This window comes from Lipophrys pholis (assembly GCF_963383615.2).
Source record: "Lipophrys pholis genome assembly, chromosome: 1".
NCBI classification, from domain to species: Eukaryota; Metazoa; Chordata; class Actinopteri; order Blenniiformes; family Blenniidae; genus Lipophrys; species Lipophrys pholis.
Genome location: NC_137635.1, coordinates 54,013,041 through 54,040,479, shown reverse-complemented (window position 1 = coordinate 54,040,479; position 27,439 = coordinate 54,013,041). Strand labels below are relative to the sequence as shown.

General features: G+C 45.5%; 4 protein-coding genes across 5 annotated transcripts; 1 reads left to right on the top strand and 3 right to left on the bottom strand.

Moving 5' to 3' along the window:
• Positions 1–219: 219 nt before the first annotated feature.
• Positions 220–1,729, bottom strand: arl14 (ADP-ribosylation factor-like 14). The gene has a single exon (XM_080477479.1). The coding sequence runs from the start codon at positions 1,653–1,655 to the stop codon at positions 1,053–1,055; it is 603 nt and encodes a 200-aa protein (XP_080333605.1). The 5' UTR covers positions 1,656–1,729; the 3' UTR covers positions 220–1,052.
• A 4,610-nt stretch (positions 1,730–6,339) lies between these two features.
• On the bottom strand, positions 6,340–14,102 carry ppm1la (protein phosphatase, Mg2+/Mn2+ dependent, 1La). Of its 2 annotated transcripts, none has more exons than XM_080460407.1 (4): positions 13,203–14,084; positions 9,258–9,432; positions 8,460–8,621; positions 6,340–8,039 (listed from the first exon to the last, which is right to left on the bottom strand). In XM_080460407.1, the coding sequence occupies exons 1-4, from the start codon at positions 13,599–13,601 to the stop codon at positions 7,678–7,680; spliced, it is 1,098 nt and encodes a 365-aa protein (XP_080316533.1). In that variant the 5' UTR covers positions 13,602–14,084; the 3' UTR covers positions 6,340–7,677. The 2 variants fall into 2 exon arrangements, with proteins under 2 accessions (XP_080316533.1, XP_080316532.1); XM_080460406.1 differs by having other exon boundaries at positions 6,724–8,039; positions 9,237–9,432; positions 13,203–14,102.
• Positions 14,103–16,621: 2,519 nt separating this feature from the next.
• otol1a (otolin 1a) lies at positions 16,622–18,454 on the top strand (the record flags this gene model as incomplete). The annotated part of the gene is made up of 4 exons (XM_080473099.1): positions 16,622–17,096; positions 17,178–17,267; positions 17,390–17,461; positions 17,559–18,454. The coding sequence occupies 4 exons, from the start codon at positions 16,622–16,624 to the stop codon at positions 18,452–18,454; spliced, it is 1,533 nt and encodes a 510-aa protein (XP_080329225.1).
• A 4,902-nt stretch (positions 18,455–23,356) lies between these two features.
• On the bottom strand, positions 23,357–27,245 carry LOC308117934 (T-cell acute lymphocytic leukemia protein 1-like; the record flags this gene model as incomplete). Its single annotated transcript, XM_080477056.1, is given in 5 exon segments — positions 23,357–24,254; positions 25,172–25,260; positions 25,501–26,065; positions 26,068–26,081; positions 27,187–27,245. Coding segments are annotated over 5 exon segments (1,254 nt in total). The 3' UTR covers positions 23,357–23,727.
• Positions 27,246–27,439: the final 194 nt, after the last annotated feature.

Here is a 27,439-nt window from a genome sequence, read left to right as displayed (position 1 = left end):
GAAACGATGCGGGAAGGCAACAGGGGACGGCCGGAGGACACAGGACGAGCTACATGACAGGGAGGAACAGTGGCGTTCTCGTGTCTGCAGGCTATTTATTGGAATTTCTGTCAAAGTCGGTTTAAAAAGGCACCTCGTCTTTATGGCTTTACAGTATTAATCCTTCAACCTAATGCAATTATATGAAAAAAAAGAAGAAAGTCAATTGTTCTTAAGTTCATGTTTTTCTCTCAAGGTGTTTTAATGATCGAAGTAGAACACAATGAAACGTGTTACGAGCAGAGCTGCTTAAAACAGGAGTGTCAAACTGATTGGAGTTCAGTACGACCCTGTTCGATATGCAGAATTGGACCCAAACAGCAAAAAAAAAAAAAAAAAGGTTTAGTGCAAAAATGTTCTGCATGGACTCAAACTGCTCCATGATTCTGACCACGCTGGCTGGCACGTGAGGATAAAATGATCAATAAGTGTGTTTGAATGTTCCAACAGGCTGAGTGCGCTTTATCAGCTCAGTGCCACTCCCACATACACATTAGTGGTGATGACTCCTGATACAAAGTTTTGCTCAAAGGCACGTCAGCATGGGTGGGGTGGGGCTGGGGGGGGGACAAACCTGGAACTGCTTCCACTCTGTTTGGTGTTTTCTTCTTCTCATATGGTCAAAATTACATCTGATTCAACTTCCATTATAGCTACACCACCACACGAGTAATTATGTTCCTTAAAGTCAGCACGTTTTAAATCGATATAAAGATTAATCAGATGGTAAAATCCTCTGGATTATTTACTACATGCAGATTCTACAGACTACAGGCTGATTTTACTTCAGTTGCTTGTTGCTGAAATTGTATTTGTGATATTGCAGGTTGGATTTATTGGTGCAGCTGTTACCCAGTAAACAGATATTTCTTTTAATCCTGAACACAATTTGCACATTTCTACCAGTTAGCAGAACAATAGACACTTCAATAAAATTTCTGATCACTGGATTTCATATTTCACAATTTCATTATTTCAGTGTCTCAGAAATAATCCGTTTCCAGAAATAAAAGTCAATGTCTGCTGGTTTTGATGTGGTGGACTCTGTCTTTGATATTTTCTTTGACTCCTCCGGAGTCGGACGGCAGTTTGACGAGTTGCACCACGCGCCTGAAGGCCTCTTCCAGCCCGAACCCGGTGGAAGCGGAGCACGGCTGGACGAACCAGTCCCGCCCCGAGCAGATCCGCCTCATGTTGAACTTGTCCTTGATGTCGGTGGCGGTCAGCGCGCCGTTGACGTCCTGCTTGTTGGCCAGCAGGACGAGCGGCCGGCCGCGGAGCGGCTCGCTGCGCAGGGTGGCCTCCAGCTCCCGGCGCGCCTCGCTCATGCGCTCCTGGTCCGCACTGTCCACCACGTACACCACGGCCGCGGCGTCGCCGTGGAAGCTCGGCCAGTGCTCCCGCATCTTCCCCTGACCCCCGACGTCCCACACCGTCACGGCGATGCTCTTCCTGTTCTTCCTGGCCTCCAGCATTTCCACGTTGAAGCCGATGGTCGGCACCGTGCTGACGGTGGCGTTGTGCTTCAGTTTGTAGAGTAACGTGGATTTTCCCGCGTTGTCCAGACCAAGAAGGACAACGTGAACTTGTGGCTGTTTGGATAACAAGTGGCCCATTTCGACAGGGAGAGAATAACAGACGGCAGCCGGCTGACGTGGTTCATGGAGCTACATCCTCCACAGTATTTGTTTAGTGCGTTTCCTGAAGTTTAATGGATGAGCCATTACCTCCAGGCTGACTGTCATGGCGCTGCGCACTGATAACGCGCCACACCAAGGGTCAGGTTTGCACCCGAGGCTATCCCGTTCAGAGTCACACTTTTATTGCCACGGCAGATCTATTTTCTTATCTTATCAAATTCCAAGCCAGGGCGCAGAGGGAGAATTTATTTGGCACAAGTCAATGACGTTTGAAAGGCCATCAACTTAAAAATGATCAAAAACATCAAGATAATAATAAAAAAGTAAAACTCGGGGGAATAAAGGAAAAATGAAAAATGTCAGTTTGGTCTCAGGGGAAATACAGACAATAAGAAGAGATCTGGCTCAATCTGTTAATTCATCCAGGTTCCCTGGTAAACATGCATTAACCTTGTTGGATGAGGTCTGCAGTGCTGAAAATGTCTGACTATAAATATGATAATTAGACTGTGATAATTATATACTTCTGATTATGAGCCTATCTTTTTGGATCAGTGTTGTCTCAATGAACTCATTCAAGATGCAGTAAAGCACCTTGAAAAACACAAGTTTGACCTGGTCCATGCTGCCCCCTTGTTGCTTCTGTGAGGGATATTTTGTAAATTATTTTGCTTCCAATTATTGTATAGCCATAATATTAAGCCATGAGTGAAGCTTCCAAACGCAACATTTTTGATTTCTTACAAATAACTTTAAAAAAAAAATCATTTTTGGCAGAAGAATGTATGTTTTGCGCTCTTTTTTTTACTTTTTGGATGAAGTGTGAACACAGATACACTGACTCAAGGTCCATTCTGACAACCTTTTTTACTTTTAATATCCAATCAAAGGCTCAACAAATGATCTCTGTGTGCAGTCAAACAAGACGCACAGTCATAAAGAACAAGGAAGAAAGAAATACACATTTTCACAGTTCATCGTCTTGATGTCGTTCAAAAGTAAATAAATAAATAATAATAATCATACAGTCTGTAGAAGTTAAAGTCAGCAAACAGTACTTGCAATGCAACTGCAAAGTCATCAGGGCTTCACAAAAACAACAACAACAAATAGATTCACTGTTTGAACATCCGGCGTTACACTTTTTACTCATATTCAGTCTAATTAATCCAAGACTTCCAGTTTATCACATCCCATCTACCTTCATCGTACATATATTGAAAATAATCACGCTTTAAGACACGTTTGTGTTTTAATGTCACATTCTTCATTAACACGTCTTCTTACCGGAGTCACATCGAAGAGAAGGATAAATAAATGAATGGTAGCAGCTTATGGATGGTTTAGTTTTCACATTATAAGCCGATTTCAAGCTTCCCTCATATTCTCTAAAGATAAAATACAATGAACTCAAACAGTTCCGTGTGTTTGTTCTCTTTACTGTGGTACAGTGTCTCACAGTTTGGGGAAACAAACAATCCCTCCAAGCAGCCAAAGAAAACACGCTCAGCGCGCGGGCACGACTGTTTCACCTCCTCTTTCATTCTTCCTCCCGGTCGGACACTGAAGACATGGACGTCTTAAATAAAGCAGTCCAATTTATCTCAGTGACCAGTCCAGCCAAGATGTCCGTGTCGTGATGACCTTTAAAGCCCTCCAGCTCCAGACGGTGTTGATGCGTCACGGAGGCGCAGCTCAGCGCTCGAGCCCGATTCAAGAAGCGTTTTCTGCTCCAAAGACACCAAAAGGTCGAGGGCACAGGAGACATCCCATCTCGGGATGCTTCATTCAAATGATCAAAACTTTCCACTCCGTGATTTTCATGTGTCAAGACCTGGTCCATTTCTCTCCGGGCTTCACCCACACGCCCCCGGTTGGGTTATCCATCACGTACACCAGACCTCCGGCGTCACAGCGGCTTTGCCGCCAGGAGTGGCTTGTTGATTTGCCCGGTGTCCGAGCTGAGGAGTGCAAACAGGTCGCCTGAGTGGCCACCCTCCTCTGAATATGCACGACCGAGGCTGGGGTGGAAACTGCATCCGTCTTGAGGAACGGGTCTCCTGCACCGACGCGCTGGAAAATAACGCGCGCTTCAATGGAGGATTTAGAGCCGTGCTGCCCCATGATGTTTAGATCTCCTACTGTACCAAAGACTTCAGTCTGGTTTGTTTCCAAGCTGGCGGGATAATAACTTTCCCCTTTCACGCACTTGTCGACTTTATATGGCGCCAATTCACCATGAAACAGGGCGAAAGGTTCCCGTAAAGCTCAACCGTGACGCACTCGATTTTAAGGTTACAAGACACTGAAATGTTGCATCGCCGGTCAACGGTATTCGGATCAGCTCATGTTCGAGTTATTCTGAGCCTCTCCAGCTGCTGCAGACTGTCACCAAACATGATTCCACACTGCGTACGTGTGAGCTCCCGTGTGGAGCCTGACGCAGAGTTAAGAAACGGCGCGGAGGGAGTTATTTACAGTCCCGCACACGCGTCCCAGAAACACACAACGTGTTTTCCCCCCTTATAATCGTGACGGGATTTCAGCAACTTCGTGGCGTGATTGTTGAGAGCTGCATGATTTACAATATGCGCGCAGGTCGCGCTCGTATCAGAAGTCCAGTGAGTCGCATTCCCGGAGAGGTGATTGAAACATGCGGGGGGGGAAAAACATGAGCAGCAGCCGAACACCTCTCCACGTCTATTTTACGATTTGTCCTTGAGAGGCACTTCAGAACAAGTGTTGTGAAAATAATGCCTTATTAAGCGATGCGCTTTGTGCTGCGTCATGCAGAGCTGCTCTCTCTCTCTCTCTCTCTCTCTCCTCCCTTCTGTTACTAGTCTGAGTTCTTCAATAATCCCAAAAGAACATCAATAACATGAAATGTATTGTCATAAGTATGCCTAATGAAATTATTAGCAGCCGTATTCACTTCAAAGACCATCTGTATTTTCTTTTTTTGAGCTCTTTTTCCTATATTTCTTAATAAGTAAAGTCTTTATTTCTGGGAGGAACCATGAAGTCTGATCCACTGGTGCTTCAGCTAATGCACCCGCGTGTGTATTAAGACAGGCCAGACAGACCCAATGAAAGGGTTAATTATATTTAAATTATCTTTCATGCTGTATAAAGAAGTGACACAGTCAATCACAAATATTCAGTACTCTTGCACGTGTGTGCAGCAAATGCTTTTTTACTGCCTCCCCTTACATCTGATGTCTTGTGATATTCCACGTTGAGAATTCCTTTTGGATCAAACGTTTGCAAGAATCCAGACAGTCCTGAAAAAAAAACCCAGCTTCTTAAATTGCACATAAACACCTTCAGTTTACTGAAAGTCAAATTATGTAAATGTATCTCAAAGTGAAAGGCTCAGCATGAATGAAGAGTAAAACTGGAGTTGGAGTTCAGATTGAAGCGTTTGTTTAATACAGTTTACATACAGTAGGATTTCTTTGTCTGCTCAGTTTGCATGAATCAGAGAACTTCTGACATTCAAGTCTTTTTTTTTCTTCTTTCTTTTCTTTTATTGTGAACTTCTGCTCACGTGCAGAAGGACGGAAAGTGAAGAGACAAAGTTTACTGAACCGGCGTCGTTCGCCAAGGACGCCGAAAGAAACGCATCAATAAATAAGGCATCGGGTAAACTGTTAAATAAAAAACAAAAAACAAACTCTGAGCTTATGAGACTCGGCGGTACACAGCGGCGACAGCCCAACGGAACACAGCAGTAAATCAGGTCAGGTTTTACTGTAACACCGCAGCTCCGCTGACATCGTGTTGCTTCAGATCAGATTTCAGATGTTCGGGCCCCGAGGTCAGCAGGTCACGAGGAGTCGGTCATCCGTCGAGACGTCCGCCGACACTCTGCCAAGTCCACACTCTTAAACACCAAGCAGTCAAAGCACACCATAGGAACGCTTCACGTTCTAAATCAGGTTCTACAAACATGAGCGTTAACGGAGGGTCGACAGTGGAAGATGTGATTTACTGTCCCCCCCCCAAAAAATAAGCTTTTTAAAAGTGCAATTTCATTCCTTTTAGAACTGTGTGTTTATATATATGTACGTGTGTGTGTGTATAAACTGATCAACCTTAATTATGTGACCACCTGACGGTTATTGTCAAACCACTGCAGAGACATTTTGGCCCAAATGTACATTATTTTCTTGCTTCTCACGAATCAATTCTTTGGACAAAATGTTCAAATGGCGTCTAAAATAACAGGTTAAGGGCTGGTCAGTGTTAACACCACCCACAAGTGGTCATAATAATATGGCTGATCAGTGTATGTGTGTGTATTGTAGGTTTACGAGGCTTCTGCCGTTAAATTTCCTTAAAAAAAATTAAAATAAAAAAAATCACCGACTGTCTGCCGACTCCATGTTTCAACAACTTTCACCAATAAGTTTAAATTAGTTCAGAAATTTAAATTAATCTAAATAATAAAATAAACTAGTAATAAGAAAGAGTCAATCTGCTTAAAATAAAAAAAGGGTAGTTCAACAAGATTCTTCTTTTGTTGATGAAACATAAAAGTTTCATCTTTTCATAACATTTCAGTGTTTTTAACGAGAATTTTCTTGTTAGTTTTACTAATTAAAATCAAATTGTTTTCACCAGAACTAAAAGTTTCACTCTGGAATAAGTACAAATATTCCCTTTCTCAGTTTGATTTATTCAACTTTTCCAGCACGCTTGTTCAATTTCACTTTACCACCAGGGGAAGTTAAGAAGGAGCAACACTAAATTAAATTTAACGTGTTATAAATCACTTCGTAAGCCTCATAATGTTCAATTGAATTAATCATTTTAGAGAATTCTGATAAAATAATTCTCTTTTAAAGTTTGTCTGACTGAAGAATTTAAAGCAGAAAGTATATTAGCCTGCTTTTTAAAAAAAAAGGTAAATAAATCATCATGAATCCTTCCAGGCGGTTTATTTTGTGATTATTAAGTGTGTTTTGAGAATTTTAAAGGCTTTTAAATATGTTGCTGTTATTTCAGTGACTTGACATCTTTAATGTACCTTTTTTTTCTTTTTAACTCGTCGTTACAAGTCACTGTATTCAGCACAGCAGGACCGCCTCAGCTTCATACTTCAGTTAATCTCCCTGTATTGAGGATGAACAGCAGCTAAACGGTTGAAACAAAACGAGTGTTTTCTACTTTGACTTCCGGTGGAGTTCGCTCGGAGGCGTTTAGCGAGTCACACACACAATACCTTTTGGGTCGGAACACAGCGAGCGCCGGTGATCCCGGGTTACCGGTAGGCACCGGGGTCGAAGCTGAACCGTAAACAGTGGTGAAGCGATCACAATCTGACGTGTGCTGGTGGAGAGAGAACTCGGAATTCCCAGATTCCCACTTTCACAACGGGGGAAAACAAAAACATGTTAAATACTGTCGAACTGCTAAAACGTGAAACTGAAGTGACTCGGTGGAGGAGAAACTTGATTTTTTAAATTTTATTTTGTTTGTCATTATTAAGCCAATCATCTTGTGTTTAAACTAGAAATCATCCCCATCGTCGGGAGTTAAGTCGGTAAAAACGTTCTGCTCAAACTCATTCACAATAACATTGAAAAATAAATCAATTAAAACTCAGAATAAACCGTTTTAGCGTCAAGCGAAATCAAAATCCTTGAAGAGTTCAGTAGTTTTCATGACTTAACTCCAAAATGTCAAGACCCCCTGGGAATTCCGAGTTCAACTGGAACGCACTGCTCGGGATGTCAAAGTGTCGTTCTTCAATCTTCAAAATGCCCCAAAACAAGTAAATCTTCAGTTTAAGATGCGTTTTGCATGTGTGTGTGTGTGCATGCGTTTTCTGTGTGTGTGTGTGTGTGTGTGTGTGTGTGTGTGTGTGTGTGTGTGTGTGTGTGTGTGTGTGTGTGTGTGTGTGTAGATGTCAAATCGTCCACACTCCCCCGGCGATGTCGTTCAGCTCCAACCAGGAGGGAAAACGTGAGGAATCACGTCACTCGCCAGCTCCGCCCTACTCCCCCGCCTTGCCGGCGGCGGTGGCGGCGGCGGCGCTCTTGAACTTGACCACCATGACGGTGATGTTGTCGGGGCAGCCGCGGTAGAACGACTGCAGGACGATGCTCTTGGCGCCGAAGTGCGGCTCGTCCAGGCGCTCGCGGACGAAGCGCACCGCCTCCTCGTTGCTGAAGGCGTCCCACAGGCCGTCCGAGGCCAGGATCATGAACTCCGGCTGCAGTTTGTCCAGGTCAAAGGTCATGATGTCGGGGTCGGGGATGACCACGTTGAGGTTCTTCAGCGGGTAGTCGCCCAGGGAGCGGGACATGGCGAGGATTCCCTGGACCCTCCAGGAGCCGTTAAAGCTGATGAAGCCCCCTGAGAGCGAGGACGGAACCGAGATTAGAGACAATACGTGTGGAAATGTGAAAAGAGAGATATTAGTGATGAAAAACCCCCAGAATGCAACAGTTTTCTGGGCATTTCACGGCGTTCTGCAGCGATAAAATTGTCTTTATGTTGATTGGAGTCACTTTCTGAAGTAATTGTTTGGTTTTGTGAAAATATTGACATTTTCATGACGTATAATCTGCACCACAACATAAAAAAGATTAAATTTAAAGATTATTATGACACTATTTCTCCAGTCCAATTCTCTAAAAGTGAAATTGGACTAAAAATGGCTCCAGAACTACTCTGTGTTTGCCCAGACCTGCACCAGATTCCCCCACGTCAATTTGTTCCACAACACACCAGCAGGGGGCAGCGAAGAGAGTCCTGTGGGTTCTGATGATGTACCTGCTCTCTTGATCCTCTTGCGTTCTTTGAGCTGATACGGCTTGTGGTCATGCGACAGGGCGACGGCGTTCCCGTCCTTGTCACACAGGACGCCGCGCGAGTCTCCAACGTTGGCGACTGTGAGCTCTCGATCGGACAGCAGCGCCACCAGGCAGGTGGTTCCTGTGGGGGGGGGGGGGGGGGGGGGAGGACCCGAGAAAAGTGACAATAATTCCACAAAAACAAAACCTGAAATCCAAAGGGTTAGAGACAGACAAAACATACATTATAAAAACATTACACACGATGAGAGAGGAAATCCAGCAGAATTATTTTCAGGTCAAAAGGTTAGAGTACCAATTACATCCTCAGTAGTGATTTAAAAAAAAAACTTAAGTAAACGGTGAGTAAAATACATGATATAAACTCATGATAGAAGCCAAAAAACACAACTATGTTCAAGTCGTTTGCAAGTTAGAAAAACTGTAATTAAAACGTTTTTGACCATAAAAAGGTCAATAAATCACATTAGTATTTACAGTCAGTATTAATCAAATAGAAAAAAAATCAATTGTACGGTTCACTGAAACAGAGATAATCCAACACATGACAGAAAATTAATATTTGGCCAGTAAAGAAATAAAAATCTCATGAAAACACAAGAATTCATTCCATCATGAGTTATTTTATACAACACACACACACACACACACACACACACACACACACACACACACACACACACACACACACACACACACACGTATATGAATATATATATATATATTGAGGTCCTACCGCTCTCCGCCCCTCTCTGACCTGCTTCGTCGTGGTTGGCCGACAGCTTGTCCAGCATCTCTCGATCCACAGCCAGGATTCGCTGCTCGAGAATGCTGGCGTAGGACAGCGAGCTCTCGCGCTTCTCCCTCTCCAGCGCCTGCAGCTGCTGCCTCAGCGCCTCGGGCAGGTGGGCCTTCACGTAGTCGGCGGCGGCCTGCGGCACATGGCGACGGGATTAGACAGCGGGACGGAGGGGCGGAGCCGCTGATGTCGGGGAGACGGGATCCACTTACATGCTGGTTTGATGTCAGTAGCACACAAAAGTGAGGGATACAGAACACCGCAGGCGTCACTTCCAAAGCACGCAGGAAACTAAAATTACTCTCGGGCCGATTTGACCACGGCCAACGTGACACAGCAACGATTACCGCGGAGCTTCAGGCCTCTCGGACGCAAAGACGGCCTCTCGTACTAATTCTTACCTGGAGTGACTTTATTCACCCGAGTTTGGGTTTGGATGCTGCTACTCCTTTTGCTCATTAAGTGACCAACATCCGTCTGGTTGTTTTTTTTTCTCCCTCCAACCAACAGCAGGTGTTCTGCACTGAATTATTGAACAAGCTTCACATCCTGCAGCCTCCTTCTCCTCCAGACTTTATTTATCTGCTTCCTGCCTCACGTTCTCAGTCAGGAGGTCCTCTATTACCTTCGCCGACCAGGTTATGTTTTCATCTCCGTGTATTGGTTTGTATGTTTTTTCTTTTCGTAAAAACTATCCACCCGAATTGCAAAAAAATGTTCCCATACAAAGCGGATGGGAGAGGCACCTCATGTGACATTGCTAATTAGATCTGTGGCCGTTAATTATTTTAATCAAAATCAATTATCTTTGAAAAAAAAAACCAGAGAAATCTTCCAAAGCTAGACCCAGCAGGATCAGTCCTGTAATACCACTTTGTGCCACAAGATGGTGCAGTGAGTCACACTACATTTCTTTCAACGCATTCAAAGACATTGTTTATTATAGGATCTCAGAAAAAGTTTCACGTTTACGTGGCAGAAACGCTTAAAAATGACGGGCCACTAGTTGGCGCTGTTGTTTGTTTTTGTCATGTTTTTACTTGATGATATTAGCGCGTTAAACTGGCCTTACATCTTCCACAAAGAAACGTTTTCCTTCAGGCTTCTGACGCTTAAATTAGACTTGGTGTTATTGTGACAGAATGAATGGAATTACATTAAACTGAACTGTAATTACCAGCCGAGGTTAACCTGAATCCTGCTGCTTAAAGTCTCATTTCCTTCACTGGCTGGAGGAACTGGACTGTTTATTCAACTGGAGTGAAACGCAGTGATTTCCACAAGAGGCCACAGCCATTAAACACTTTTAGAAAATCACATTCATCACTCCGACTGCTTTCAATGAGCGAAATGTAAACTACGGGAGCTTCTTGCAGACGTCGCCGCTTCATTAAATCCTATTTTCTCCCCTCCGAGAATCTTTCAATCCAGTTAAAAGCGGAGCAGCAGATTGTGTTGAATAATAATTCTGGGTCATTACTCACTGCTTCAATGAAAAAACCAAAACAACTTAGGGGGAACATTTTGAGAGACGGACGCTTCTATCGGACCATATTTAGCAGCGCAGTTTCAATCAGTTTCATCTTTTATTCCTGCGGCTCTCGGTCGGCTTAGTGTTTGTGGGACTTTGGAAGTTTACATATTTGCAGACGAGGTCGGTGGACGGACGCAAACGAGATTCATGTCAGCGTGACCCGATCAGAGGCAGAGAGAGAGAGAGAGAGAGAGAGAGACGGGCTGGATAAATATTTGTTGACAGAAATACAGGACAGAAATAGACAGGGAGGTAAACACCCATTACAGGTTTTTAAACTTCTTCTCACAGCTGCTTTCCCCCCAAAAAAAACATGAGAAAGAAGGATTCTCCTTTATAGAACTTATCTAAAGAAAGAAATGTGGATGTACACGATGATGTGTGACGTTAGACATGAGATGGAGGTTTGAGACTTTTTGTTGATTAAAGCACGAGTAGATAATCTAATTAAATTAAAGTTCACCCTTAAATCAGCTAAAAGACTTTTTGTAAAACGCAAAAACCTCATCAAATTTTAAATGTTCCTCCTCCTCCTCCTCCTGTTCTCCTCCTCCTCCTCCTGTTCTCCTCCTCCTCCTGGTCTGGTCGGTCCAGAAACCTTCAGTATTCTAAGTTTCTAGCTCCTCCTTGATTTTCCTCAATTTGAATATTGGATCATAGGAGCTGCATTCAGAATCTGCTGTGTCTGTGTGAGCTGGACTGGCTCCGCCCACACATGCCCATCTTGGGAAGAGGAGGAAATACTTCCTCTCGTGGTGCCATGTGCCAGAGCAGAGCTGCCTAATTGTGGGAGGAGTCAAAGGGAGGGCCTACCTTGATTGAGATTGGCTAAACCCCCCGATGACACTATATAGGGTTTGATTTCTGATTGGCTGCTTGGAGCAACACACTTTTTAAAACCTGAAACAAGCCAGGGACAGAGAGGACAGACTGTCTTCACTTCTGGGGCGTCAGTCCAGGTATGGGGACGAGTAGTACTGCTGGAGAACCTTTAGGAAGTGAATTCAGCATAACATGACTCCTTTAAATTAAGTTTAGGACAAAATAGAACTTCACTGCTTTTTGTTCAAAAGGAAATATTTGATGTTTTTCTTGGACTGTAAGAGAAAAGTAGTCTCAGTTGGTAGAACATGAGACTCTCAATCTCAAGGTAGAGGGTTCATGTCCCACGCCGGGCGCCACCTTCCTGTGGGCTCTCCACCTGCAGGAAGGTTCTTAAAGGTGCAATGTGATCTGGGTGACGGTGCTCAGACTGACACCACCACCACCCGGAAACGGATAAGCGGGAGAAAATGGATGGATGGATGGATAGATAGTCTGATTGAATATTTTCTTAATGGAAAGTTACTTTTAGATCAGAGAAGTAATTATTTTAATTCAGGGGTGTCAGACACTTTCAGCTCAGGAGCCACATGCAGACCAACTTCATGGTGAGAGGGAAACAGCCGTAATAACCTTTTAAATTTAAAATGCATAGTTTTTCTTTGTCGTGGTGCACAGTATACGTGATGAACATGTCGATATTCAAGTTAAAAGAATATTGCTATAAAAAATGACTCCAATCTCAACATGAAGCCAATTTTAATTAAACCTTCTGGTGCAAAATCCAACCTCCCCCCTGACAGCTCGGCTCTGAGGCGAGTTTGAAAGCTTTTCATCACCGACATCTCAGCTCGGGTCTCGGTGTCAAGTTGTGTCGCTCTATAGACATTTAGATTTTCTTTCAAACATTTGCACTTTGCTTGGTGGTTTGGTAGACTGGAGCCCGTAGAGGACCGGTTCTGCTTGACAACTGCTTTAATTCATTGTTGGTCACCAGAAGGAGGAAAAACCAACAAATATGATTTCTTCTTTTCTTCACATTTTGTGATAAAAACCAACAGGAAGTCTGGGGTTTACACCGTGTGATCCGGAGAAGTGAAGTGAAACTATACAAGGAGCCGGAGCAGAGACGGTGCGACAGATGGTGTCAGGATGAGGGAGCCATGAGAAAGCCGTGACCCCTGACACACACACACACACACACCCAATGGGATGGATGATGGGGTGGGGGGGTGGGGGGGTGTCTTTGTTTGAGGAACACACACATGTGCCAATCGCACTGTTTGAATCTCAGTGGAACGTTTGAACAGGCCTCATCCTCAGTGCAGCTTTAGTGGTTCGCTCTCCAGTCTCACAGCCTGAGGAGCCCCAGTTCGAGTCCAGACACCTAGTGTGTGTGTGTGTGTGTGTGTGTGTGTGTGTGTGTGTGTGTGTGTGTGTGTGTGTGTGTGTGTGTGTGTGTGTGTGTGTGTGTGTGTGTGTGTGTGTGTGTGTGTTCCTAGTATTAGCCGCCCCATTCAGGCCCGCGGTGACCTCTGCTCCCTTACCTCTCCTCCGTGGCCGTCAAATATCCCGAATATGGAGGGGTGGGTCTTGTTGGCGATGTCGGTGAGCACCTCGAAGCGGTCCTCCATGTGGTCCCTCCTGCCCTGGATGGAGTACACGGCCACGTTGTTGTTCTTGAACTCCCAGGTCTTGGAGAACTCCGCGTCCAGGACGCTGAGGCCTCCGAGCCGCTCGTTCTGCATCATCTCCGCCACTTTCCCCTTCACCATCTTCACGGCGTCCCGGCTGGACTTGACGATGGTCTTCACCTCGTCCGTGTGGAAGAAGTAACTCCACAGCGCCAGGCTGATGCACAGCAGGAACAACGTCTCCGGCCTGAGGAGAAAATAGCGCATGATCCGACCCAGAAGAGACAAGAGCGTCATTGTGTCTCCTATCATCACACGCAACTAAAAAAAAAATAAACTGCGCTCTTGTCTCCGTTCCCGTCTGCACGATTCACTCCATCCGCTCGTGGGAACCCTGGAGAACCGGATTCACGGCCACGCCGTCGGACAAAAGGCTGGATGAGCGCATGTAGAGAACAGCGGCGCTTTTACGCACTGCGCGCGTCTGGACACAAAGCCGACAGGCCCCCTTCATGGAGCGGCTGCGATGCCTCCGTCCTCCCCCGGCTCTCCGAGCAGCTGCAGGACGCTCCTCCGACTTAGCCCATCCTAGACTGGCGGATGTTTCGGGTTGGACCCACCCCGGACAGAGACACGGGGAGGGAGGGGGGGCGCGAGGATCGGCGGCTCGACTTGAAGGTGTCCTCCTCTGTCCGCCGCTGACCTCGTTTCTCCGTTTCTTCGGTCTGATGAGCGTCTGCTCGGGCTCCGCGTCAACATTACGGTCCTGCTTTTCACACACAAGCCTCCATTCTTGAGAAGCATCAAGACACCAGAGGCGGCACCGGAAACTAGACTTCTGGCTCAAAGAATAAAAACCGCGTGCGTAATGCGCTCAGAGAAGGGGGTTTATTGTGAAGGTCTCAAACGGAAGTGATTGTTTTTACGAGATGAAACGTGAAAATTAGGTTTTCTTTAAATGTGAGAGGAGAATGCGCAGCTGCAAACACAAAACCCTGAACTGAAATCCTGATGTCATCCAGGTTATTGTACGTCCATCTGAACGTTTAAACGTTTATTTAAACATTTCTCTCTACATCACATCAGGCACTGAACTATTCAACAAGGAAACGGGAGGACAAACAAGACAGTAAAACAACAACCCAACAACAACAAACACATTTCTTAGTTTAAACTTATTTTTCTTCAAGAATCTAATATTCTCCAACAGTCTGAAACTATTCAATATCTGGTGCAAATCACATGTTTCTCACCCACAATCACTTTTTCTTTCTGTATTTTATTCCAGATAAACTACAGGTAATGTAACAAAGAAGAAAAAACTAATTATACTCATTTTAAATGAGAATGCAGATACATAAATTATATAATGTATTGTACACTCAATACAAACATACACACACGTAACACACATAACTAATTCAACATGTCTGAAAAGAGGAAAGAAGAAGTTAAACTTATGTCACCTAAAGGTTTTAATGTAATTTAAACCAAAAGCCAAACAAACATCTGAGAAAATCAGGCAAACAAATGAATATATTCATGAGCATGAAATGACACTGGTTTAAATACATGAATTGCATGAAAAACACATTTATTTCTTGATTAATATCCTAAAAATGGGCCAATACGTTTGTGAATGTGGTGAAATTGTTACTGTGCTCATTGTACATCACAACGACTTTTAATAAAAAAATTTATTTACAAAACACCATCATTAATGAATGTTCAATAGTGGCATCATATCACTGACTCTTTAGATTCATATGATTAAATATACTATCATGATTTACATGTTTCCATAGTTTTCTGCTATAATATTTCACACTGACTCCCAGTAACATCATTTACATATAATATTCATATAACTATACATATCCCATACATTAACACATAATGATTCTTTATCACATTTAAACACATGATTGGTTGATTACCTTCCAGTTTCTTTTGTTGGTTTGGAAGAAATTTACCAATTTAAGCAACATAGTTAATAAAGGGTGAAATGTTTTGGCATTTACTTCACATATTATACAAAATATACTATTAAGACTGTTTTAATCTTTCCTTTTTTCCCCTTTCTATTCTTTTTTCTTTATTTTTTCCTTCATTATCTCTTATTTCCTTTTTATTATTAAATTCTTTTTTAAATTATTCCCCCTTTTTTCCCTTGTTTAATTTATTTTCTTTTTTTCTGTCTATTTTCCTCTTTTCCTCCATGTTTCCAAATGCTATTCTTTTCTTTTTTCTTTCTTATTTCCATCTGTGTCTCTTTTTTTTCTCCCTTAAATCATTTTCTTCTTATTTCCCTTATTGTCCTTTCCCCCCTTTTTTTCTTTCTTTTACCTTCTTTTCCCTCTTTTTCCCCCTTTTTAAATATTTTTTTCTTTTTTTTCTTTCTTTTTTCCTTCTTTTTTTCTATTTTTCCCCCTTTTAAATTTTTTTCTTTCTTTTATCTTCCTCTTCTTCCTCTTCTTTCCATTTCCTTTCAGTTTTTATGTCTTTTTTTCTTTATTTTTATCCCTATTTTGACTATTTTGATTTCACCTGTACATGCTGTACTGTTTGTTTGTTTGTTTGTTTGTTTTTGTAGTTTTAATGACGTCAACAACCTTCATCCTTTCCGAGTTGATCTTGTTCGTCTGGGAAAAGTTCTTGTGATCGAGTCCGTTTCCCAGGTTTGGTTTCCGTCAGCGTTGGGTTCTACAGATCAAGGCGGAGAACGTTTGGATCAGTGTTGCTGCGCCGCCGGTTCTAAGACATCAAACCTTCCTCTGATCCGTTTACCGGCTTTGAGGTGCTGCCAGACGCCGCCACGGCCAGCAGGTCGCTCGCTCTCATATGAGACTATTCATTACTGACACGATGTGAATTTGTGCGTCTAAACACTGCATGTATGAACACATGTTGTCTGTCCGTCTTTGAAACTTCAGATGTTGTTTTGTGTACAAAGCCGGTGTGTGTGTGTGTGTGAGCGTCTGAGCGCCGGCCGGTCCTCCTGGGCCTGGATCCAGATCTGGTATCACAAAGAATCAAGTCCTTGTTTGCAACTTGCTTCATTTCACGTCCCTCAGGAGTCACGTAATCTGCAGTCGCCAGCCCACCGGCTTTCTGCCCTGCGTCCCTTTTGTTCCGTCACGAGCTTCAAGGTGCAGAAGTTGGATAAAAGGAAGGCGGTGAAACGGCGGCGGCGGCGTTCCGGGGAGGAATGAAGCTTCGGCAGCGTTTCCATCAGCAGGCGCCGTCGTCGCATTCCGTCCGCTCCGAGAAGCAGAAGTGACCTTTGTGGCGTTTCGTCTTCACCTTTACAGTCGTCCGGCCGAGCGTCCGGCATGCCGTCGCCGCGGGCCGTCGTCCTGACCGCCGTCCTGACCGCCGTCCTGGTGGCTCTGATGGCGGCGCTGACCTCCGCTGCCAGAACCACCCGCTGGCCCAGACCGCAGACCACCAAGAAGCCCCCCCGGGCCGGGGGCGGCGGTGGAGGAGGAGGAGGAGGGCGCACCACCACCACCACCACGGCCACGGTCCCCCCCTCCAGCAGCGTCCACACGGACGAGACCACGGAGGTGCTGATGGATGCCTACACCCTGTCCTCCACCGACAGCACCACCTTCTCCAGCGACTCCTACTCCACCGAGTTCCACACCGACGCCGCAGCGCCGCCCGGGAACGTCCATGGGAACTTCACGCTGGACTACAACGAATGTTTCTTCAACTTCTGCGCGTGCTGCCCCCCTGAGAGAGGCCCGGCGGGCCCGGCGGGGGAGCGAGGCCCGCCGGGGCTGGCGGGGGAACGGGGCCCACCGGGTAGGGACGTCTTTCACTTCTAGCAGGTTCACCCATTTCGTTCAAGTTTTGTTCTTCCGACTTTTTCCTCTGTTTTTCCAGGTTTTCCAGGAGAGAAGGGCGATACAGGGCCCAGTGGCCCCCCAGGACCAGTGGGACTCCACGGAGCCAAGGGCCTCGACGGGGACTCAGGTACACCCAGGCTCTCCGCCGCCTCTCGGTCTCTCTGTCGTTGTCCTTCGCTCTTTTCTTTGGTCTGGTATAAGTTCCTTCTGGACGTCATTTTCTACGTCTTATTATCAAAACTGCTGCAGGTGGAAAAGGAGATCCGGGACCCGCGGGTCTACCTGGTGCCCCCGGGATCCCCGGGAAACCCGGGGAAAAGGGTGGGTACTTTTCTCCTGTCGTTTTTTAATCCAAAGCATGAATGTGGTTTGTGACTGTTGAATGTCGTGTTTGAGGATTTGACGGCCACCTCTCCAGGTGATCCAGGCCCGAGAGGAGAGAAAGGTGAACGGGGCTTCAGTGGTCTGAAAGGAGACCCAGGAGAAAGAGGAGAGCCCGGCATGAATGGGACGAAGGGGGACCCGGGGAGGGAGGGGCCTGCAGGTCCCCCGGGGGTCGCCGGGACAAAGGGTCAGAAAGGCGACCAAGGACTCACTGGCGAGTGTTTAGCAGGCGAGAAAGGAGAGAAAGGCGACGTGGGCGAGCGAGGGCCCCCGGGTCCGAGAGGCGAGAGTGGCCCCCCGGGCGTGAACGGAACCGACGGAGCTGATGGAGCGCGAGGGGAGCCAGGGCCTCCGGGAGGAAAGGGGGACGGTGGGGCGAGAGGGCCGCTGGGACCGCCGGGGGGGCGGGGCTTGGCCGGGGTCCGGGGGGAGAGGGGACCGAAAGGTGGGCGTGGCCCCCGGGGCCCGAAAGGCTCCCCAGGTGAGAGCGTGGAGCCGGTCCGCTCGGCGTTCAGCGTGGGCTTGTTCCCCAGCAGGTCCTTCCCGCCGCCCGGCCTGCCCGTCAAGTTCGACAAGGTGTTTTACAACGGCGAGGGCCACTGGGATCCCGCCCTCAGCAAATTCAACGTCACCTTCCCCGGCGTCTACCTGTTCACCTACCACATCACGGTGCGCAACCGCCCCGTGCGCGCCGCCCTGGTGGTGAATGGCGTCCGGAGGCTGCGGACGCGAGACTCACTGTACGGCCAGGACATCGACCAGGCGTCCAACCTGGCGCTGCTGCCGCTCGACGACGGCGACCAGGTGTGGCTGGAGACCCTGAGGGACTGGAACGGGGTTTACTCCAGCAACGAGGACGACAGCACCTTCTCCGGCTTCCTGCTCTACCCAGACCCAAAGAACAAGCCGGCGCCAACGGAGAACCTGTGACCGCAACCTTTGACCTCTGACCCGAGCTTGTCGTAGACTCTGCACGTCCTTCAGCCTCTGGCGCTGCTTGACGAATACAGTTCAGCCTCTGCTCGCCGCTGTCGGGCCAATCAGAGCAGCTTTGCTTTATTCCATTTGGAGATGGACGAGGCTCAAATCAACTGCTGTTTAGTTCTTTGCATTAAAAATCCTTCTGCTCAAAATAAATGACCCTTTGAGTTTTATGTACGTAGAAAGAGAGAAATAAAGTAATTTACAAACAATTTGTCATTGCAATCAGAATTAACAAAATGCAGACAATGGAGGCAAGTTGTAATGGCTTTTTATTTCCACTAGAGGGCGTAAGATGCTCAGGATTTGCAGCAGAACTCTATGGCGGTGGAAACAATGCTCATAATGTTGTAGGACTGGGAAAGTCATGTTTAAACCATTTCTTTATTTCATCGTAAAAGGAAAAGATCTTAAATGCACAAACATATTGCAAAACTCAGATCAGAAGTTAATAATGGACCTTTTAATTTGGAATTTGGAGGCAAATATTGTAGAAATTCTTGCAGAATCTTATGCACCGGCCTCATTTCTACACCCAAAATCTTTGTCTTGGCAGTTTGGTATATCTGAATGTGGCTCAAATGTATTGAGCACAAAAAACAAAAGCAGGAGCACAAAACTTTCTGTTTCTACACATGAACAGCAAAGATTGAAACCAACTCTGTGAGAAATCAACATTTATTTCGACGTAAAATCACCTGAGCCGATAAAAGCAAAGAAACAAAAAATACAACACCCAATTGATATTACACACTGGGAAGAGGCAGGAAAAGCTTCTGCAGTTCAGCAAAGCGCGCCGTAAATTACAAGCAGGGCCTCCAGACTGTACAAAGAAAAATCACTGTGACTTTTACGGATGCTATATCTCATTAGACTCCAAGCCTCTCTGCAGATTACACGTGATAATAACTCATTTTCCTTTGCACACCAGCAATCCATTTGCAAGATGAATTGCTTTCGGTGTTTATTATTATACTGAAAGGCTCTGAGACGTTTTTACAGGAGATATTTATTTAATACGGAAAGGAGAGGGGCTGCTTTATAAGTTCTGTGACGATGACATTTGGATTTTTACGACAATCACATTTGGTAAATATAGATTTCTAAACGTGATTTTGTCTATATTAGTGTTTCAAAGGGAAAACATTCGCTGGAGATAAGTGAAATGATGGCATTTCAGAGATATGGTCATTTACTTATGTTCTTATGATTTATTTCTCTTGTTCATCCTCACATTTCACGACTGAAAATACACTATCTTCATTTCAAAATCCCAGAAATCTGTTTAATCTAAGTAGTTCTTCAAGATATTTTCAATCACCATCGTGCCTCAACGCCTCCTATGTGTCTTTCTTTTACAAATAACAATGAACAGGATGTATATTCATTTAATAAAACAGTACACGATAAAGTGATGAACACAAATTAGGAAATGGTTCATATTTTCACCTAAACTAACATTTTTGTTCCACGAATTATGCAAACTATTCCTGTTTTACCCGAAGAGAAAATAATTCATTCTAACAGCAGTGTAGCCAGAAATCACTACAATAATGAAATACTTTGAGGTAATGTGTTTATTTTTAAATGATGCTTTAAATATCCAAATATATCGATATATTAAATGAATGAATAAATGCTTTTTTTTTTAATTTCAATTGGAATTTTAAAACTACATTCAGAGGACGAGAAATAACCTGTGTGTGCATTGTTGAATAAATTTAACAATGATAATAATCTGGTTCACTTTGATGGTCAAACTACTGCAAAATCCTACCAAAGTTTATGTTTTTATGCTCCAAATACCCACTAATGATTGAAAGACTAATTAAAGGTCGATTAATTGAGAAAAATACATAATTGATATTTAACAGACACAATGAGACCTGTTGGAGGGAAAAACACACACGTCCATCGAGTGGTTGAAGACAAACTTCCACCTGCTTCACGGTGCCGTGTGTGTGTGTGTGTGTGTGTGTGTGTGTGTGTGTGTGTGCGTGTGTGTGTGTGTGTGTAAAAAAAATGCTATTTTGCTTGTTTGTTTATAGGCCTATCTGTGTATATGTGTGTCTGTGCATTTATGTGTTTCATTTATTTATTTATTTTCTGCGACTCTGTGTGTGTGTGTGTGTGTGTGTGTGTGTGTGTGTGTGTGTGTGTGTGTGTGTATGTGTGTGTGTGTGTGTTTGTGTGTGTGTGAAAATATAAATAACTACCTTGGCTGCGTGTGCAGTGTAATCTGTTCCCAGCAGGCCGGATTCCCACTGTGAGAAAGACAGTATATTGTTCCTGCAGCAGCACAGATAACAGCTCATTAGCATACTGAATCATTTGGCTGCAAGAGCCACTCTGCCACCCATCTGCACTGAGCTGATAAACACACACACACACACACACACACACACACACACACACACACACACACACACACACACACACACACACACACACACACACACACACACACACACACACACACACCCCTCGCAGTCCCCGCTATGCTCTCGCTCTCTGTGTTCGTCTCCTTTGTGAGTCGCCGTCGTTCTGGAGAGTCAGGTAAACGTTTGGCAGGCGTGAACCCGTGGAGCCGCTCGCCGGCGTCCGGGCCCCCGTCAGAGCGCCGCTCAGGAGAAGGTCCCCCAACACCTGGAGGCCTCTGATGCTCTCTGGAAGCAATTATAGCCTTCAGAAACATCCGAGTGCAGATTGTGTTCTGGCCGCGGCGCTCCAGTCCACTGTGGAGAGCAGACTCAAAGAAGGGAGAGTTTTCCAAATTAAAACACACACGTCACAAACTTTTTTGGAGAGGGGGGGGGGGGGGGGTCAACGAGACTCGATCAGTGTGCTTGTTTCACTGCGCCTGCACAGACACAACAGCAAAGTGTGGTGGAGGCCGTCCAGAGCACTTTCACAATGGCAGGATATCCTGCGGGTCACCGAGCCGCGCTGACCTCTGCAGGAAGTCGTCACTTGCTGGGAGGAAGTGAGGATTCCAGCCTCCGTCGGAGGAGTTTCTCTGAGCGGCTCCTCCAGCGCCGCGCTGGGCAGATGCGGTGGGAAACGGTCACGTGGCGAGTCTTTGTGTCGGCCTCCGGGGTCGAGTTACGCAACGAGCAAGTTTGGTTTCAAACGCAGAGGAAGGTTGAACGTGAAGTGCGATGATTTACTTTGGATGTTGAAGTGGGAGAAGCTTATTACGACTGAAACAATGGCTGCATATCAATTGAATTCAAATGATTAGATTTTGAATTGAATTAAATTGAATTGAGGAATCAGCTTGAATTGATACGAACTGAAATCAATTAATTGAAATTGGAATAATCTGCAATGTAAAATTGGTGACGTGTGAAAACAAGATAAAGGATTTGCAAACGAAATGAGACTCAACCAAATGTTAAAATCAATATACAGTCAAAAGTAAAAAAAAAATATTTATATAAAAAGGAGAAGAACTGAATTATGAAATCATCTTAAATTAATACAAATTCACTTCAGTTCATCTTAATTTGAATAATCTAATTCTAATCAAATGAAACTCAACCAAATTAAGTGAATAAAAACTATAATGTTAAAATGAAAATACGACGTAAACGTTTTTTAAAAGCTAAAATAAATTAATTTGAAATGATCTTAACTGAAACACAATCTTAGAATCAATATGTGATTCAGTTAAATAATAAAATAAATGTTTGTGTGAACTGAATTGAACTGGATTTAATTTGACTTTATTCAACTTAATTAACTAAATTGATCTGCAACCAGAATGAAGTGACAGATTAAATTCAAATCAAATATATCAAGTGAAAAGATGAATCTTAATGTGAATATATGAACAAAACTAAAAAGAATTGAATTGAAACCCTGTCCTAACAGAATCAAATCAATAAAAAGGGAAGAACTGATGAATCATCTTAAACTGCATTGATCGGAGGTGAATTGATCGGACGTCGTGTCAGTGAGACCAAATATACAAGACTTTTCCTCTTCGTTTTATTCAGGAGTTTTTGTATAAAATTCATCAATTTAACATTGGATATATTCATAGATACAGCTATCATACAACAAATATGTCATTACCAAACGTACAATGTCCCTTTACTGCAAGTCATAAAATACCAAAGGTACCAATATCGGCTACGATGGGTCCTGCTGAAAGAGCAGAGACGTGAACGCGTCTGGAACCTCAGAAAACTGCTGGTGCTCTTATGATATTCACACTGTGTGTGTGTGTGTGTGTGTGTGCGTGTGTGTGTGTGTGTGTGTGTGTGTGTGTGTGTGTGTGTGTGTGTGTGTGTGGGCGTGTGTGTAAAAGCTGCAATGAAGGGATTTATTTGTGTACCTTACTAAACTACAACTGCATTACAGTTAAAAAAAAAAAAAAAAAAGAAAAGACACTGAAACATTCATATCAAAAAAGACTGTTCAGGATTTCTTTGTACACTTTTCTTTTTTTTCTTCTTCTTTTTTTGAAAGAACACTGCATGTCTTTGTACCTCCACAGCTAATTTCAAATAGATAAAGTGAGTCCAGGCAGTGAGACTTGTCTGAAATGTTCGCCGGAGCAAACGGTACCACATTGGATTTCATGTTCAGTTGATCTGCTCCCTTCCCGCGAACCCTCCGACAAACACGCAATGGTACGTCTCAAAAACACACCACCCCAGTCCGCCTTCTTCTCTTTCTTTTTACATCGTCCGGTGGAACTATAACGCCTATTTACAATACATACGTAACTGCATGGGTACGATCAGAGTCCAGTCGGTTTGTTTGCGACCGTCTTTTCGTCGGAAGCGACTCGACACTTGTTAGATCCGCTGACGTTCCTCGACCGTCGGCCTGAAGTGGCGTGAGATCCCCCTCTGGAAACGTTTGAATAACCTTCGAATATTATTGTCTTTGTTTTGCTTTTTCTATCGTTTTTTTTTTCAGTCTTTGGAACTTTCGAAGCACAGAAAGTTATAATCCGCCGTTCAGTCGCAGACGTGAGACATGCAGAATTTACAAAGTCTATTTTTTTGTTGGATGGAATTCAGACAATTGGTTTGTGGGGACGACGTCGCGCCGGGGGGGCTCGTCGCCGTCTCTCGCATCGTGGAGCTCGATTCCCGTCTCTCTGCCGAGGACTCGAAGCTGACCGAGTCCCCGGCCAGATCCGGGTTCTCCCTAGTTCCTCCCATCGCTCCCGTTCAGTCTCTCGTGTCCGTCGTCATTTGACATCAGCATCATCGGCGGCTGGAGCCGTCCAACGGGCGGCCGTTGCGCCTTAGATCCCTGGAGGCGAGATGCAGCGGCGGGCCGCGCGACGCCGTCAGAGTCCTCGACGCCGGAGGCGAGTCCTGGTCCTCCACGAAGCTCTCCGGACTGCCCTCGGCGTCGCCGTCGGGCAAACTCCCACAGCTGGACCCCGGAGACATCGTCCCCAGGAGATCATCTCGGGCCAAGCCCACCACCGTGTCCTGATGCGCCCCCCCCTGGGGCCCCCCATCGTGGGCCGCCACCCCGACCAGCAGCCCCGTGTCGACGTCGCCGCCGCCGCCGTTCCTGCCGCCGTCCTGGTCCTCCAGGAGGTTGGACAGGAAGCTGATGTACTTCATGGCGAGCCGCAGGATCTCGTTCTTGCTCAGCTTCTTGTCCGGGGGGTGGGTGGGGATGAGCTTGCGGAGCTCGGCGAAGGCGCCGTTCACGTTCTGCTGCCGCCAGCGCTCGCGGCTGTTGGTGAAGATGCGTCGCACGATCTTCGGCTGGCCGGCTGGGGAAGGAGGAGAAAGAGACGAGTTGGGAGGAGACAAAGGAACGACGGAGACACTCAGACTTGCGATTGGAGGAGAAAATGTAGTTGGTGAAAGAGCGAAAGCGCAAAAGTAAGAGTGAGTCGAGCAGCAGCGGGTGAACAGACGTGCAGATTTTTCGTTTTTTAATGTCAAAAGGTGAAGTTACTCCATCGTCCTCCGGACCATCGTGGATTTTGAGGGAATGCCGTTTATCGGTGTGATGGAAGGACGGTGAGTTCAGCATGCTGAACCTTGGCGAGGAGTGTTGGGGAAACCTGTGTTACGCTCTTTGTACTTTCTCTAAATTCACTTGGGCGTATTTAAAAAGGCAACGCTGCAGGTAGTCGCATCTTCTCGCCCCCAACAATGGTGTCTTCTGGGCTATTGTTGCCCTTGGAACACACCCAGTCTATCTTAATCCTTCAGCCCACTCTGCAGTAAAACCTTGGCATGGAGGCAGCAGCAACCCCCACCCTCCACCCTCCGCCCTCCACCCTCCATCCCTCCATCCCTCTACATGGCAGTGAGTGGGCAGCAGTGGAAAAGGATGTTTCAAATAAAACAAACCAAAATCTGTGTGCAGAGGGCTGTCTTCAACAGCACGCAGGTATTTGACACTCAGATTAGCTGCATTTATGTGAATTATGATGTTTTCATTCATCCAGGGTTAAAGACTCCTGGAATTTATTTTTTTGTTTTTTTGTTCTGCTTGTAAAACATCCTCTGCGAAACTCAGATTACAGAGATCCCTGTCAGTGGATGGATGATAATGGAGATGGGGGGGGTGGGGTGGGTGGGGTGGGGGTGGGGGTGGGTTCAGGGAACTACATTGGCAGAAGGAGGACACAGCAGAAGTGCGTCTTACCATACTTATAAAGATCTAAAATGCGCCTACCCTCGTCGAGTTCAACCTCATAAGGCGCCGGGCGGCGCTTTACCCTGTTGCTGGGGTACATGCTGTACTGCTCCGACTCCCCTCCGAGACTACAGCGACACAGGACACACAAGAGATGCAGATATATGAGAGTAATGTTATATATTACTGCCTTACGACACAAAGCACACACACACACACACACACACACACACACACACACACACACACACACACACACACACACACACACACACACTTCTCTTACAATAAATATTGCGCTGCACGCAGCCCATAACTTTCTCGAGGTGATTTTCCATTTTTTTTTTGGATTCTCTTCCATCACCTACCTGTTGATGGCGGCGAGAGGCTGCGCCAGGTTGTAGAGCATCGCCCGCGCCGGGACAGGAAACGCGTTTGGACTCAGTTGGACCATTCGAGCGTCGTCTCGTTGCGGCGGCGGCAGCGGCAGCGGTGGAGGTCTGCGAAGTTCCGTGATCGGCACCAAATGGTTCTCGGTCCTCTGCTCCACCGCCTTTATAGCGTCCCTCCTGGAGAGCTCGATCACCGGCACTTCCCTTTTCAGGTCAAGGGCGTCGCGAGAGGCAGTTTCCTTGGCAACCCCGTTGATGATGATGCTGATGCTGGTCCCGTTGCTCGAGTTCTGCAGAGGAACGTCATCCGTCTCCTCGCCCGCCTTGTACCTCCCTCCTCTCTCTTCTTCCTCCTCCTCCTCCTCCTCCTCCTCCTCTTCCTCCTCCTCCTCCTCCTGGTCCTCCTCCCTCTCCTCCTTCGGCTCCCCGTTCCGTCTGGAGATGATGAAGGAGTCCTCCTGCTTTCCAGGACCGGACCCGGCGTCGGGACTTCCAGGACAAAGATCCTGCTGCCGCTTTTCCATCATTTTCGCACCGTCTCACCACGCGCTACAGTCCTGAATAAAATGGCAAATTAAATCATAGTTAAGGGAAATGATGTGCTGCTGTAACCACGCATCTGTTGTCTCTGCAAGCCACCGGGAAATTAACGATTCTCCGTGACGCCTATTATCAAGAATTAACGTTATTATAACAACCATAATTATGCGCATCCAAATTGCGCAATTAGTGGCTTGTCAAATTAGGTGTTTTTTATTAATTCTGTGTATGTTAGAATGATATTTTCCACACGATAAGACTTCCTCACACGCATTTTGACTGGAAGGTTTTTTTTTAAATAGCCACTGTTCTCGTTCGTTGTATAATTTTGAATATTATTGAAGGCATGAGAATGACTTTATAATAATAATAATTCACCATTTGAACGGGTGTATTTCTTTTTAAATAAGATAAATATGTGAGCTGATTATATTTTTAAACATTACCTTACCTTTAAAGAGACATTTTCTATCCCGATAATGTCTGTGTATGTTTTCTTTTCTTTGGCCCTCGGTGTGCGTTCCGTTCAGAAAGCCTCACAACACGAACGCATTATTTCCACATTGGAACAAATTAAAAACTCGTCATTTTGGCTGACGTCTGAGGCTTGAATGTTGCAGCGCTATTACGGATAAAGGGACAAACGAAGAGAGCTAATGATGGCCACCCTTAGTCAAAAATAAAAACCCGTGTGCAGAAAATCCGGAAAAACGTCGTGGAAAAATACGCAAATGGGATTTTAATCCCCACAGAAGTGAAGGTGGGTTATTTGTTTTACCGTGATGAAGGCCGCGGTGCTGCTGTGGTTTTCAGGCGACCACTGGAGAGGGCTGCTGTATTTTTCTCTGCGTTTAATTGGATAAATGCTCCGGGAAAATTATTATAATCCAAGAGCAGCGCGCAGATAAACACGCGCTCTTTAATTTCTGTGTTAAATCTCCAATAGGCCTCGCATCCGTTATGACATTCCGCAACCCGATCAGACAATGGCAGAGAAAAATATAGGCTAAATATCCCCGCTCATTATGCTGAGAAAACGCGGACGACAGCAGTCCAATTGCGTCCCTTTTTGGAGCAACAAAACGCGCGGGTTTAAATGGAGAGATGTATTTTTGTACTCACCGTTCCAGCCGTGTTGTTGATGTTACTGTGTAAGTGGAGCCATTTTGTGAGTGGGTCATCCATGTCTGAGCGTTTTCTTTTTTTTTTTTTTTTTCCTCTCTCTACCCGTTGTGGAGCAGTGTGTGTGTGTGTGTATGTGTGTGCGCGCGCGAGTTTGTGTGTGTGTGTGTGTGTGTGTGTGAGTTATTCCTCGCCGCATCCAGCGCGCTCCCTCAGTATGGGGAGCGGAACACAGGCCGCAATGTGGCCGAGT